Genomic DNA, 14,170 nt, shown 5'->3' on the forward strand with positions numbered 1-14,170 from the left:
TCACAGCTGAGGACGCCGCTGCAAACAGCAGAGGAGGAAAGTGTGTCCGAGTCGTTTGTCAGGACGGCGAGACAAGATAATTAGGGAGACATCACAGGCAGAGGTGCAGAGGTCACTTTAATCTGCAGTTTATAGAGATGAAGCTGCCTTGTTGCCTCTCTGTTTCACACTCTCGCTTTCTCACACTCACTATTCTCCTCCACAGCAACGCTTCCCACAAAATCCCCCGTCACACTGATCCTGATTGATTTCTCACACTCTGTTACAGATATGAATTTATTTTAGGCACAACAGTTGATTTGTGATGCAATGCCATGCCTCGGCTCTCATGCGATTGTTTCTTTATACACACACTGCACTGTATGCATGGATGCTGCCAGACTGATGGGTCATGAGAGTCGTCTTATTGTTTATTTATAGACGTTTTACAATTGAAACAGCAGGGCAGTAAATTGAGTGTGGTCATTTTGTTCTTCTACAATGCACAAAGTTAAAAAAGAAAGAAAGAAAACACACTAACACAGACATTTTTTCTCCACAACGTGGGAATAATCTGCTCGTGTGTGTAATGTATGATCACATGCAGGTGGCACACCGTGTGGGAGGGTTATTTTATGATGATGCCGTGTGTGGGGGGAGGTTTATGATAAATGCTAATGAGGTGATCATTTTAAAATTGTCTGCGTGTAATATCGCTGGTATCCATAGGACAAAACCTCATGTTTTTTTTCTTACATTTATAAGATGGAGATTTCACGCCTGCCCAACAGGGAGTCACATTTATGTTTGAATGTAGAATAAACCTGGGATTAGGTAAATTAGACACTCTGGATTGGCACAGTGACCCCCTGTGTCCCTCATGTGGAGGATAAAACGGTAGAAGATGGATGGATTTTCTGATCCTTTTTTTCTGCCTCCAGTGTCCACACCAACTTTTTTTAACTGCTGTTAATTTTTTTATGTTACTCCACAGCCTTTCCCAATGAATGTCTTTATTTGCACTAGTTGACATGTTATAGATAATTTTTACTGCATTTCACACCACATTTAAACACATTTACTTACTTATTGCTCAAACCCATTCGTTCAGCATTTTGTAGGATATGACTAAAACATCGTTCTTTCACCTCCGGAACAATGCACGCCTCCGCCCCACCCTTTCCTCATCTGATCCAAGCCTTCATAACCTCCAGAGTCGATTACTGCAGCAGCATCCTTTATGGCCTTCCCTCCACTGACACTCAGCAGCGAGGCTGTTCACTCACTCCTGCTCCAGAGACCACATCACACCTATCCTACAGAAACTACACTGGCTTACAACATTGTTCCAGATCAAATTCAAGGTTCTTGTCACCTACATACATCACCGACCTCCTCCAACGTCACTCCCCAACTCGCCACCTTCATTGCTGCCCCAGCCCTCTGGAACTCTCCTCCAAACATCCGCAGTACAGATTCACTTAACTCATTCAAAAGCCACTTTTACAAGATTGTTTTTAACACCTTGGTTGTAAAGTGGCTATGAATACTCTTGTCCTAACCCACCTCGGTACTGACAGTGTAGCGCTCCCAAACACTCCCTCTGTCAGGTCTGATAGTATTACTTGACAGATCCCATTTTCAGATAATGTTGCATAAAAATAATCTGGTCACAAAAACCCGAGGCAGAAACAAAAATCACCAAAGGTTTTTACACTGCAGCTTTGATATTGTTTCCACATTTCTTTCTTTCAATTTAAGGGAGTATATTCCCTCAGTCACACAAAACAGATCCATCTTCAATGTTATCAATAATTGCGTGCTGTGAAAAAGGAGTGACTGAAAGTTGACTTTACTTAAAGATCCTACCGTATGTGGAAGACTTACTGATATATAATGGTGAGACAGCAGAATGAAGCAAATGGCAGAGTCCTCCGTCCGCCCACGCCTCCCTTTCCAAAGTGCATCGGGGGGAACTATGGTGGCCTTTGCACACCAGAAAGGATGTCACTGCCCTCCGCTTGAGTAGTAAGCTTCTGCTTCAAAAACACAAAAAATAACAATCTCAGGCTGCAGCACAAATACGATGGCTCAAGATGGCAAGGCTCGTACCTAAAGTACATACGGAAAGCTTATTTTAAGGCTATAAACCCCCAGCAGTACAGTGTGTAAAATTTAGAAACAATTATTTGTGATGTAGCATGTCGCACCTGACGATCCCTCACCTCACCCTTCACTTACAAGTGCACTGAACAAAACAAAGAAGATATTTAGTTTGTCCTTTGTGGGCTACTGTTAAAACTTAAGATATAAACCTAAGATATAATATAAAAGGCTCGTTCTGGGGCAATGAAGAACAACAACTCACACTGTCAGAATGACTGTGTATTCATGAAAACATCTTCCTGTGTCTTCCCACTGCAAAGGCAAGAGTAACCACTACACCAACCGTGTGGTACCATGTTCAATTTCTGCCATAGGAAAATAATTTCACTTAAATTTTACACACTGGACTATTAAATACAAACACAATCATGCTTAGTGAGGGTAATGTATTCAGTTTCTGCCAATAAACAATCCTTAGACTTATCATAGACCTACATTGATATTTTTTAATGCTTTCACCTTCAGTCATGAGATTTAAACCTGACTCCCGAAAGTAGAAAATCAGGTGATGCCAAATCACATGGAGGCAGAAGTATTAAAATTTACACAATTTAACTAAATTATTAACGTGAGCCACTTTACGAGCTGAATCCTCTGAACAACCCTCTGCACCACCTGGGCTGCCCTTCCATCTGAGGGCAAACAACATGCATCTATCTTCTCTGCTTCATTATTGATAGGCCTTATTGACCTGTTTGTCTTCCCTCACCGATGAGAATGATTTGCCTTCCTGTTTGTCCTCAAAGAGCTGTGAGAAGAATCCAGAGCCAGATACAAACCCATTAAAACCAAATGGGTTGATCCTCAGTGATCCTGTTCAGAGGAAACTCCCACTATTGATGGAGGATGCAGCTGAACGTGTGAAAAGAAAGACACATTTTCTTTTTCTACCTGGGAATTGATGTTTCAGCACAAACCAAAGCAGTCAATGTGGAAACTGACGAAGCTTTACCGTTAATGGAGGGGTGTCCTTCGATCTGTAAACTTACTGACAACATTTATTTGTCGGACATAGATCAAGATTTTATTAATTAAATAAGATAATTCATATTTTTCTATCCCTTGAAGTGAGAATAATCCATCAGAAAAATCCCATTTTTGTTTTTTTTTCTTTTCTTCATTATATATTTCACATTCTTTTAAATTTGGCTTCCCAACACTTCAGTCAAAATGATTGAAATGATGAGATAGTGACCGATTTCAGCTTTTGTTACATAGATTTTGGGCCTTATTCTTTTGACTCTGAGAAGCACAATCAAAATGTAAATCTTGACTGAGACACACAATACTAAATATCACTACATTAATAACTGTCACTCTTGGGGTGAATATGACCTTATTCAAGCTTTACTTTATTTTACTACATTTAACGACTGAAATGAACGGCTTGAGGTTTAAATTGCTGACCTTAAGGATTAAAGGTGTTCGTAAATTAGAGGATAACAGGAGGGTTAACAGTTTTGGAAATGAATGTTGACAAGTTTTACGTCACGTAATGAGAATTGGAATAAAGTTGACTAAAAAGTTGAAACACAGGAGTTGGCTGATCATTTATACTTTATGCTCTATAAACCCCAGACAACATGTGTAATTATGTGCTTAGTTATTTGGTTCATTTTTTAGACAGAAGGAAGTTTTCTTTACCTTGTTAACCAGTTTCAGCGTATGTCTTCTGCCTCAGAACTGTCACCTGATGTCAGGTGACGACGTGCCTTATCAGCTGCAGAGGCGTGATCTTCCTGTCAACTAAGTTCAGTCAGTAGACTTTCACACAACATACGTGATTATGTGCTGCCATTAAAAACATACAGCATCCTCGCTAAACTTTGACAAAAACCACTCTGTGATAAGTGAAATAGTCAAAATAAATAATTTTACTATAACTCAAAAAACAGGGTATACTTTTATGTAAACAATATCTGTTGGCCCTAAATTCCAAAATGTAGGGAAATATTTGTGGTAACGTGTTAGACTGAAGTAAGACTAAAGGTGTAACACAAAATTAATTGACAATTTATACTACATGCTTTAAATAACAGTCAAATCAGACAAAAGGTGTATGGCAATTGGGAGGGCATTAGAAGGGTTAAACAAAAGATGTTTTCTTTGAAAGAAAATTAGCAATTTGTTTATTTTATTGACCTTTCAGTTGGTCAGTTAACAAATAAAGAAAATAATTTCTCTAACCTAAGTTACAATTGCAGTATCCAGCGGGTTATATGATTCATATTTTTACTTAATAATTCTGTAATGGATAGAAATTGTATTAACATTGTTATATATTTGTACTAAGCGGATGCTGAAAAGCCATACATCATTAGCCCTTCCTATAGTAAAACCCATTCATGACAGAAGAGTGATATAATGGACCAAATGTTTTTAGATCCTGCCTTCATGCATTTGCCGAGCTCATGCTATATCTGTAGTAGGACAGATGGCTTTCCCTGTTGGTGCAATTCCTCAAAGCTTCTGTGAGCTAATACACTCGGCATATGGACATGCATCTCAGGGTGGGGACTGGCATTGGGCCCTCAGGAGAACACGCTGACAGGACAGAGGATACGTGTGGTGCATTTTCACCAAAAATGTGTTGGTCCACAGCCTCCGGATACACACAAGACCCTAAAAACCCTGAGCAGGCACATTTGACTTCCATAAATGTTCCTACACGTCAGGAAAATGAACCTCCAGGTGGTCCCTGACGACACCCGAGATTTGGTCATACCTTTTGTGAAGGGTGGGGCGGTTGGGTGTGGGACACCAGTGAAAGCGACGGTTTGCCACAGGCCAGTAGGATGAGGGCAGATGAGTGGTTAATCCTCATTTAAGACAACCTTAGTTGAAAGGGATGAGGATAATTTCCCTGTGAGTTCACTATTCCCCTATGAGAGTGTCCTTCTGCTCCCCATTCACCACCCCCACATTACTGGATCCATCCCAGCTGAAGGGATTAATGGCCTTCTGAAGGAATATCACAGAAAATCAAAACCTCCTGCTTGAGTAGATAAATTTCACGGCAGCCACGTCGATGTTATCCACCTTCAGGTTGGATGCAATCGATCTGTACGACAGTGGTCACAGGAAAAACCGCTAATCTGTAAATAAATTCCCCGATAGTTCTGAGGTGTTTACTCATGTCAGAGCAGGAACAACAGGGTAAGTGCAGCCACAGACACTGCAGTGCCATCATGTGGTGGAAAATGTACAGGCTTCTGGCAGGGTTCATTCATCAGGTTAAATCACTCATTTCTAATAACCTGGATACAATTTTCATACCTGTATTGTACTTAAAGTAGGAGAGGCTTAATAGAGTCCAATGTGGAATAAATATAGAGTATGTTTCTAATAATATAATTGTTAAATTGCTGAAAATGCTTGGTAAGAAGGCACAATAGAAAGAGGTTTTAATGAATTTGGTTTGGTCACAATTGATCTATACTATATAGACAATGACTCAAATAAATGTTTCCAATTTGGGTTTTTTTATTTGGAAAATTAAGTCTCAAAAATTCAAGATACATTTGAATAACAAGTGCACACAAATTCAAAGTAATGTGTAATCTATGGCATAATGCTTAATATGTTTAAGATCTGCAGTACTGCCTCTTTACACCAGCAATAATTCCAAACCAGCAGCAGGAAATCCATATCAGCAAAGTTGACAGGTTCAAGTAAGACATGTTATTTGAGTTGGCGTTAGTCCTTTAAGTTAAAACCATTTCAAAAGAGAGAAAAACATTAATTAGCAGGAAAAAGTCAAACATCAAGCTATGCATTAAAAAGGATATAGTCAAAACGAGAACATGACTTTTATCTAATGTGCGGCATCAGACTTAATTTAAATAGATCCTGAAAATATTTAACAAGTTTTTACAAAGCATTTAACACTGATGAACGAAAACAGCTGATGGCAACAGAGAACACAATTTTGCACACAAAGAAACCATCAAAATAAGAGCAAAAAAAAATAAAAAATTGCAACGAGGAGATTATTTTCACATTCAACATACAAACAAACCTGGGTTTGCAATTATCAGTTTTGACCACATCCCCCAAATTATCTAAAAATCAAACAGCACATATTCTCCTTTCTTTCTTCTTTTTTTTGTTTTCATTTTTGTGTTTTCTTCCAGTTACACAAGGGAAATGGGGCGTACCTGAATCCACAACTAGCAGAATCTATTCTAAGCAATATCACTGTGCAACACAGAGGAGCATTATCAAACACAGGAAGGGTGAATTATTGTGGCCCTTTAAGACCTTAACTAAGCAGGCAAACCTCAAAACTTGACAGGTGTAGGATACATGGAAAACCCACCAAGGATGAACTCTGTGAACTACATTATTTTTAATAGTATGTACAACACCAAGGCTGCAGTCCATTGGCAGCCTAAAATCTGACTGTTAAAAGTTAGTTGGCTCAGTTACAGTTCATAAATACAAGAACCAGAATGACTAGCAACTACATCACCTAAAATCTACTCTTATACACCTTAAACTTGTTAAAATCCGGCATTTGTGGCATCTGAAAACAAACACACACATTTAACAAAACTACTTCACACCACATGTCCAGTAGGTGCTTTCTCTCTCCCCCCCATTCAGCTGATTTTCTCATCAAACTGAAAATGTTTGGGTTTACTGTTTAACACGTCACTGACAGCACTGACCAGAGGAACATACATGTCATTACATGGCGGCACTATATTAGCGACAAGAGGGAAACTTCAAGGTGCATACAGGTTTTATCTGTTGGACAACACTCAGTCACTTGGTTTGTGTGTAGAACTTAATCATGAGAGGCTTTTTGACTGTGCGGGTGTACGGGTGACACATGCAGAGCTGTCTCATTGTTTGTTACATATTTGGAACATAGCAGGCTGCAAAACAGGAAATCTGGAACTCAAATCAAGGCTGGGTCGTGATACCAACCTTGGTATTACAAGTCATCCTTTCATACAAGAGTATCCGGGTCTCCCAGCTTCAGCACTGGCAAAAAATAAAAAATCTGGACAGGTGAGAAATCAGGTGAAGGTGTTTCTGTGGTGAATTCTCAGTGTTTGTCAGACGCTGTGTGCACTTCTGTTCATTCTGTGTTGTTTCAGTAGGTGTGGCTCTGTATCATATGCCTCTGCCTCTAAATGTGCAACTACTCTGTGTGTGTGTGCCAGTGTGTCTGAAAATACATCTGTGGCACGACAACTGCATATATGGAGCAGACTATAGGAAAGCACTTGGATTTGCTCTTGGGTCCTTCTGGTTTCTGTAGCGCACAGCGAGCCACACTCCGAGGATCTGTGAGTGTGAAAGAGTGCACAGGTTAGACCAGGGTCAGGCAGTACGTTTATATGCATATTTTTATTGAGCTAAGGCCATAGTCCAACAGGCTATCGGACAACTTGCCTAGTCTGAGTATATATGTGGAGGGGAAAAAAAGATTTATTGACCGTGTGCGTCTGACTCCGCCTCCGTAGGTGGCGTTGTATCTCTCTGTAAGCTAGAGTGTATTTTATTCCTGTTGACCTTAACGTCACAGAAAAACAGACACCAAACGGCGACATGGACGTTGAGATGAATCGTGATGTGGTTCTGTATGTTTCGTACCTGCTGTACATTAGTCCAAATGTGGGTCTTCTCTGTAGCTTTCGCTCTTGCCGACGCCGTCGTCTCATTTGTTCCGTCAAAAGTACAGCAGTTCATATGTTATCTCGATCTTCTTCCGTGTAAAAGACCAGGGAGGAAATTTTGGTGCATGCAGCGAAGGCCAAGTCCGACTAAGCGTATACATGCAGGTGTAATCGGACTATGAATCGCATTATCCAGGAATATTAGTCTGACTAAGACTAGCTCGATTTTAGTCGCATTGTGCAAGTGGTCAAGTGCGAGAGAGGTAACGGCGCATCAGAGTATGAGTGTGTGGGCTCGAGCAACACAGATGAGTGAGTGTGTGTGTGTGTGTGTGTCTGCACTGGACACTCACCTCTGTGAAGCTGAAGAATAGGCCTACACCCCCAAGGATCTTCAGAGCCTCTGATGCATGATTCAACATTCTATCCCCACAGGAGTTACAGACAGTTGTCTTTTTGCATGACTGGGGTGACAGACCAGGAAAAAGGAGGGGGCCTTTAGTCTTGAGCAGCATAAGTCAAGTGTTCATGAGCCACAACAGTATTAGCAACCAAATCTATTCGGAGAGCCAAGTGACCTCCTTTGAACAGATTCATACCACTAACACAGTGCAAAGCTGCAACATTTATCAATGACGCAGGTTGAAAAATAAATTTAAAGTGTGTTAAATAAATAAATTAACTGCCGAGAGATGCTGAGAAATAATTATGCTACTTTTCTGTGTCAAAGAATCACACTGCCTGTATCATTGAAGAGTATTTGCATATGCTAATGATGCAGCCTGGTTTATTCATCTGCCCAACACCAATGGGGCTTTTCCACTACAGTTCCAGCACGACTTGGTTCGTAACAGCTCGACTGTACTCGGTTTGGTATTATTTTCCATTAAAATTGTACCTATTTTTTATAGCACGGCTCCATGAAACTACTGTGACGTTGTTTTATACGCGACACACACAAACTAGTGACTAGTAAAGCAGCTCTTTTCGGTGTACTGAATCATTAGAATCAGTTATGAAAGGAACAGCATAGTGTTAAATCATGCAGCAGTTTAAGCAGAACAGCAGTTTTCCTTTCCTACAGGGTTGTTGATAGGTAAGCATCTTGTCCCCCTGAGGCATTTAAATCTAAAAGGACATATCAAACTCAGTGTCCATGTTCCATAACAACTGCTGACAATATGCACACTTTTTCTTCTTTCAGTAACCATATTCATTCTTAATTTTTAATTTCTGGTTTATTTAATAAAAAACCAACAACACTATAAACTAACGGAAATGTCTGAGATGAGCATAAACGATGGATTAAAATATACCTATTAATTATAACCATAACATATGCACATCAAACAGGATTAACACTTCAGTTCCTCCAAAAATAATAATTTTCACCACCTGTGGGTCATCACTGATTCAATGAAACAAAATGTGACATTCAATACTTACAGCAGGGCAGTTATGCACATCCAGCTCAAACTGTGGCCGGCTGTCGGTCACATTGAGCAGTCCGCAACAGTTCAGCTGGCTCTCTAGGTCTGTCTTGGTCTTATTCTCCAACATTCCCCAAGTAGAGTTCAGAAGAGCCTCCTAAAAACAAACACACCAGATGATGATAAATAACCACGAATTTAAATCACAATTATCTACGAAGACACATTTTGATTGATGTTTATGAACATAGTCGCAGTTTATAGGAGAGTCTGCTCACCTGCTGCCCACGGTTCATCGCCAAGCAAGAACAGGAAACTCCGAATTGGAAGAGGAAGACGATGAAAAGAATCACCATGTACTGGGAGCAAGAAGTCAAAGACAATACTATGACAGTACTTTAACACATTCCCAAACATTATCAAATCCCCCCTGTTGTTTCAAACTTCACCATAAAAGGATACAAAGAAAAGCATCACTTGGTGGTGGTGTATCGCTCCGATGAGGCCTACAATGGCAATGAGCAACAGGAAGAAGCCCACTGCAATGACTCCTCCAATAATGTGGATGCTCGACACCAAGCCAAATCCTTTCCCCCATGCTGCTACTCCAATTAGCAGCAGCCCAACCAGCTGTAGAGAACAGAAGGAAACAAGTTACCTAGTGTCATATGATGGCGTGATTCCATCATGGTACAGTTCGGTTTGTTACGGTTTGGAATGATAAAGCCCTCGGTCAGGCTTGCATTCCGACTGAGAACAGTACCTTTAAAACAACACACAGGAGGACCTCCAGCAGCTTGTTTTGTTGTTTTTTTTTCTGTTTGTGGCTGTTTGTCTCAACAAGATGTCAAGCTTTGTATGAGAATAGTATGAGAATAAATTGGAGTAACACTTTTTTCTGTCACTCCATCAGCTGACTGTTGTGGGTCTAGCTCTACCTGTACTATACGTACCATTCCTCCCAAGGGAACGGGTACTGAAAAATGGAATGGTTGAGGCCGGTAACTTTGGTACTGTTCTTAATGGAAATGCAAAAAGATACTTGCCGTACCGTAACCCTAACTTGAACCGTTAACATTTGTTGGAAACATTTGAAGGAAAGCAGGCAAAGGAGATTATCTCATGGATAACACCATCGTCAATTACAGTTCTGTGCAAAAGCTTCAGGGCACAACCAGTTTGTTATTTTTATGTCTGTCAGATTCTATAATGATGTGATTGAAGGTTGGTCTTGTACATTAGCAAGATGTCAATGATGTGTATGTAATGCTAAGGCATGTCTTGAATAAATCTGGGCCAAAAGGACCCTTTTCACAGCACATATTTAAAGACAAGAATAAGTAGGACAAACACAAGTTTTACCATAAACATTAATAATATTTCCACTTCAGGTTTATTTTTAAAATGCATGTGTTTCCGTATTTTCTGAATGTGTTCCAGTAAATGTGACTGAGAAATAATTCTACAGTTTGGTCATTATCACATTGCTAAATGGTGGCCTGAGCCTTTTGCAGGAAACTGTATCTCAACACTTTTTCAGGTCTTTGGGAGCTCAAATGAAAAATACATATATATTGTATATAAAGACAGCTGAAGCAAAGTAGTTGAGCTGACGTTTTTACTGTTTAAACAGTAAAGCGATCCTGTTCTTTGGTCCATAATATGCAAGTTGTTGTATGTTGATGTGTATTTCCCAAATCTCAAACAATCATGTTTTCAAAAGTATTTAATTTTAATTTTTTATTTGTTATGTAGAGCAAAGACACCAGAAAATATTCACAATTAAGAAGGTGGAAAAACAGAGAGCTGGTTTCAACTAAAAAAACAGCCATAATGTGAAATAAAATTCAAAACACTTGAATGTTGCTGTAGTCGTCTATTAACAGTCGGTGGTTCTACGTTAAATTGATTATTTTGTCCAAACGCTGTCTAAAAGCCAAATATATGTAGTGTACAATTAATAAGCCACTAGAACTATAAAAGAAAAAAATAAATGGATCCACCATTTTAGCAGAAGGAGGAATTGCTCATTCTTGTGTCATCTTTCTCTGCTGATTATCCCACTTTTTCACAGTGACTCAATTATAGTGACTCAGCTGTCAGCAGCATGATCGGTGACATAAGCACCGATAAGACATAAGGGGGTGGAGTGGCTCAGTGGTTAAGACTGGTACCCTGTGTGCGAAAGACATCGTGGTCGCAAGTTCGATTCCACCCCTGGCTGATAGTACTCGATTCCATTGTAAGTCGCTTTGGATAAAAGCGTCTGCTAAATGACATGTAATGTAATGTAATAAGCACATGTTCCAGTTCTTGCTCTGAGTGGATGTCATGTGTTTCTTTCAGCATAACGTTGACTGAAACAGCAAGTTCTCCAGCACAGCATGTGACGTCAGCTAAACTATGTGCACACTGCACACATGGTTAACTTGCAATATACGTTGCATTGATGTTGGACGTTGCTACTTGATGTGGCACTGCTCAAATTAATGAGGGAAACTTGGGTGGAGGACACCTGGCAGAAGAAGAGGGCGTTTACAGCGGCGTAAGAAAGCTATGCCAAGAAATACCCAATCCATGTTCAATACATAGACTTGTTGTTGTTCTCTATGTTGTGAATAAATAAAGACATTTAATTCAAACACTAAAACTGAGTCTTAACCCTCAATGAGCTTTGTGAAGTTATGAGGACTTGCTAAAATGTTAACATGTCCTCACAACAAGATAATAAAATGTGCACACTCAGGAGTGCACAGCTATCCTTGTTGAGACAATGACTGACTTCTATTTAGTTTTTCTATGGACAGAATACCAAAACCTGTTCCCTGCCCTTAAGCATAACCAGTCAATATCTTATCATAGCATAACCACAACTCATATCTTATTAAGTAACTTTAACTAGAAGCTCATACATGACGGTATGCATCGTTAGAACTGGGTTGGGTCCCTATCAGGACTCCTTATCCCGAGAAAGTCAGTGGAGGTCTCGAAGATGTAACATATACCTAGAAAATACAGAACTTTTGTCGTGATAGACCCGGTTCACTGGTAAGAGACGGCAGGGTTGAGATAAACCGTTCAGACGCGAGCCGGCCTCCCGGCTAACGGGAACATATCACAATGGCGATAGTTAACAGGCTAATGGGCTAAAGGTACTACTTCTCTACATTACAGTCTACTCAGCTCTACTAATGGTAGTAAACGTCAACTCCTTTACTGATAGTAATCATCAGAGCAGAGTACATACCAACGGTCACCAGCGGAGAGAACATAGAGGCTTGTGAAGCAAAGGTGAGATCATCAGTCATATTCTTGCTAGCACTGCGCTTGTTAGCCTGGGCTAAAGAGGCTAAAGCTCAAACATGGGCATCATGGCCCGTTTTGTTCACTCACCATGTAAACCACATTCAGGGAACAGAGAGCATTTTTGGAACAGGTGAAACCGCCACAGACCATATTCGACAACTCCTCTGTCGTTCGCTTCAGGCTAGTGATGAAGAGTTTACTCTGGTTTAAAAATAAAACGCAAAAGATGAGAGCTGTCCGCTTCTCGGCAGCGACTACGGTGTTGTTGCACAGCCAAGAGGGCGTATCAGATGACGTCAGGACGTCAACAACGTCACCGTGCTAGAATGATTTGGACCAATCGCATAGCAGGACCACTGTGGTGGTGAGGCGTTTTAACGTTTAATCGCCAAATTTGACGCTCTGTTTGACTCTCTGGCACCATTACGTATATCTGTGTCTTCATTTTGACTAGTCGTATTTTCATTGTGACTAGTACAAATCGTAGGTGTAGATATCTGTAAACTCATTCTTACTAGTCTAAACTACAGTTACAGACATCTGCAATCCAGCGTTTACGAGTTAGAATGACGTCACTTATGCCATTCATGTGTATGGGGTTTATCATAACAACTATCTCCAGTTTCAGATATCTATATTGTCATGACGAGTCACAATTCAGGTTTGAGATATCTACAACGTAATTCAGATTATCTGAAACTTTGAAAATTAAAGATATCTAAAAAGTACAATGTATATATCTTCAATTAAGGATCATTAAAGAAATATTCAACTTGAATTATGACTAATATCCTGTCTGCAAGCTAATGCCTTGGTTCTCAAACTGTGTGATACACGAGCTTCCTCTGGAAAATCAGAAATACTGTTCTACTGTATAGGGTATATGATCGGAGTGGAACTGAGGAATCTTTTATCTTTTTTAGTGTGTAGAAAATGAAAAGAAAATATTATTATTATCATTATTATAATTATTATTATTATTAATAATAATAATAATAATAATAATAATAATAATAATAACAACAATACATTAAATAATAATAGAGTCACCTTATCTCTCACTCACTCTTGATCTAATTTCACTATACCAGTGTCTGAAGTATATGTGAGGAAGAGGAGGATGCAAATTATCTTATTGGGAATAAATCTGCCTCCTGCGAAAAAGGTCGTAGCTGACTTTGCTCGGCCTCTTTATACCACTGTATTTTAATGTCGCTGATAATGGTGTTACTTCAAGAGCTCAATATTTTCTCAGGTGGTACTTGGTATAAAATGTTTGAGAACCACTGAGTTAATGCATACAAGCATTGCTTTTTAATAAAAGTGTCACATATAGTCAGGTTAAATTTAAAATGATGGATTAAGATTATGATTTTATCATATCACACTTCTTATGTTCAACTAAATATAATGGGCAAATATTAACAACAATCTTTAAAAAGGTAGTTTGTTAATATCAGGAAACTTTCAACTAATTTTGGTCATCATTCCACTTAGGTGTTAGTTAGCCCTCACACACAATTATATTATTTGTGCAGAAAGTTTGTTTACTTTCTTCATTGTCTGATTCAAAGCCATGAATACTGAAAATGGTAGAACTTAATATCATTTAACATAGATACAGGGCTTCCACAGGAATTTGGTGCATTTTAATTCAGTAAA

General features: G+C 39.4%; 1 protein-coding gene across 1 annotated transcript; it reads right to left on the reverse strand.

Moving 5' to 3' along the window:
• Positions 1–5,610: 5,610 nt before the first annotated feature.
• Positions 5,611–12,786, reverse strand: tspan31 (tetraspanin 31). Its single transcript, XM_044039126.1, has 6 exons — positions 12,596–12,786; positions 9,665–9,832; positions 9,481–9,561; positions 9,219–9,359; positions 8,126–8,236; positions 5,611–7,440 (listed from the first exon to the last, which is right to left on the reverse strand). Exons 1-6 carry the CDS (start codon positions 12,656–12,658, stop codon positions 7,366–7,368), a joined length of 639 nt encoding a protein of 212 aa, XP_043895061.1. The 5' UTR covers positions 12,659–12,786; the 3' UTR covers positions 5,611–7,365.
• Positions 12,787–14,170: the final 1,384 nt, after the last annotated feature.

This window comes from Solea senegalensis, linkage group LG11 (assembly GCF_019176455.1).
Source record: "Solea senegalensis isolate Sse05_10M linkage group LG11, IFAPA_SoseM_1, whole genome shotgun sequence".
Taxonomy (NCBI): domain Eukaryota; kingdom Metazoa; phylum Chordata; class Actinopteri; order Pleuronectiformes; family Soleidae; genus Solea; species Solea senegalensis.

Excerpts from the sequence above, each read along its gene's own strand:
- tspan31 (XM_044039126.1), bottom strand. The coding sequence starts at position 12,658 with ATGGTCTGTGGCGGTTTCACCTGTTCCAAAAATGCTCTCTGTTCCCTG. Across the intron at positions 9,562-9,664 it reads ACCAAGTGATGCTTTTCTTT|TACATGGTGATTCTTTTCAT; the intron begins GTATCCTTTTAT and ends TCTTGCTCCCAG. Across the intron at positions 7,441-8,125 it reads TATTCTTCAGCTTCACAGAG|ATCCTCGGAGTGTGGCTCGC; the intron begins GTGAGTGTCCAG and ends TCACACTCACAG.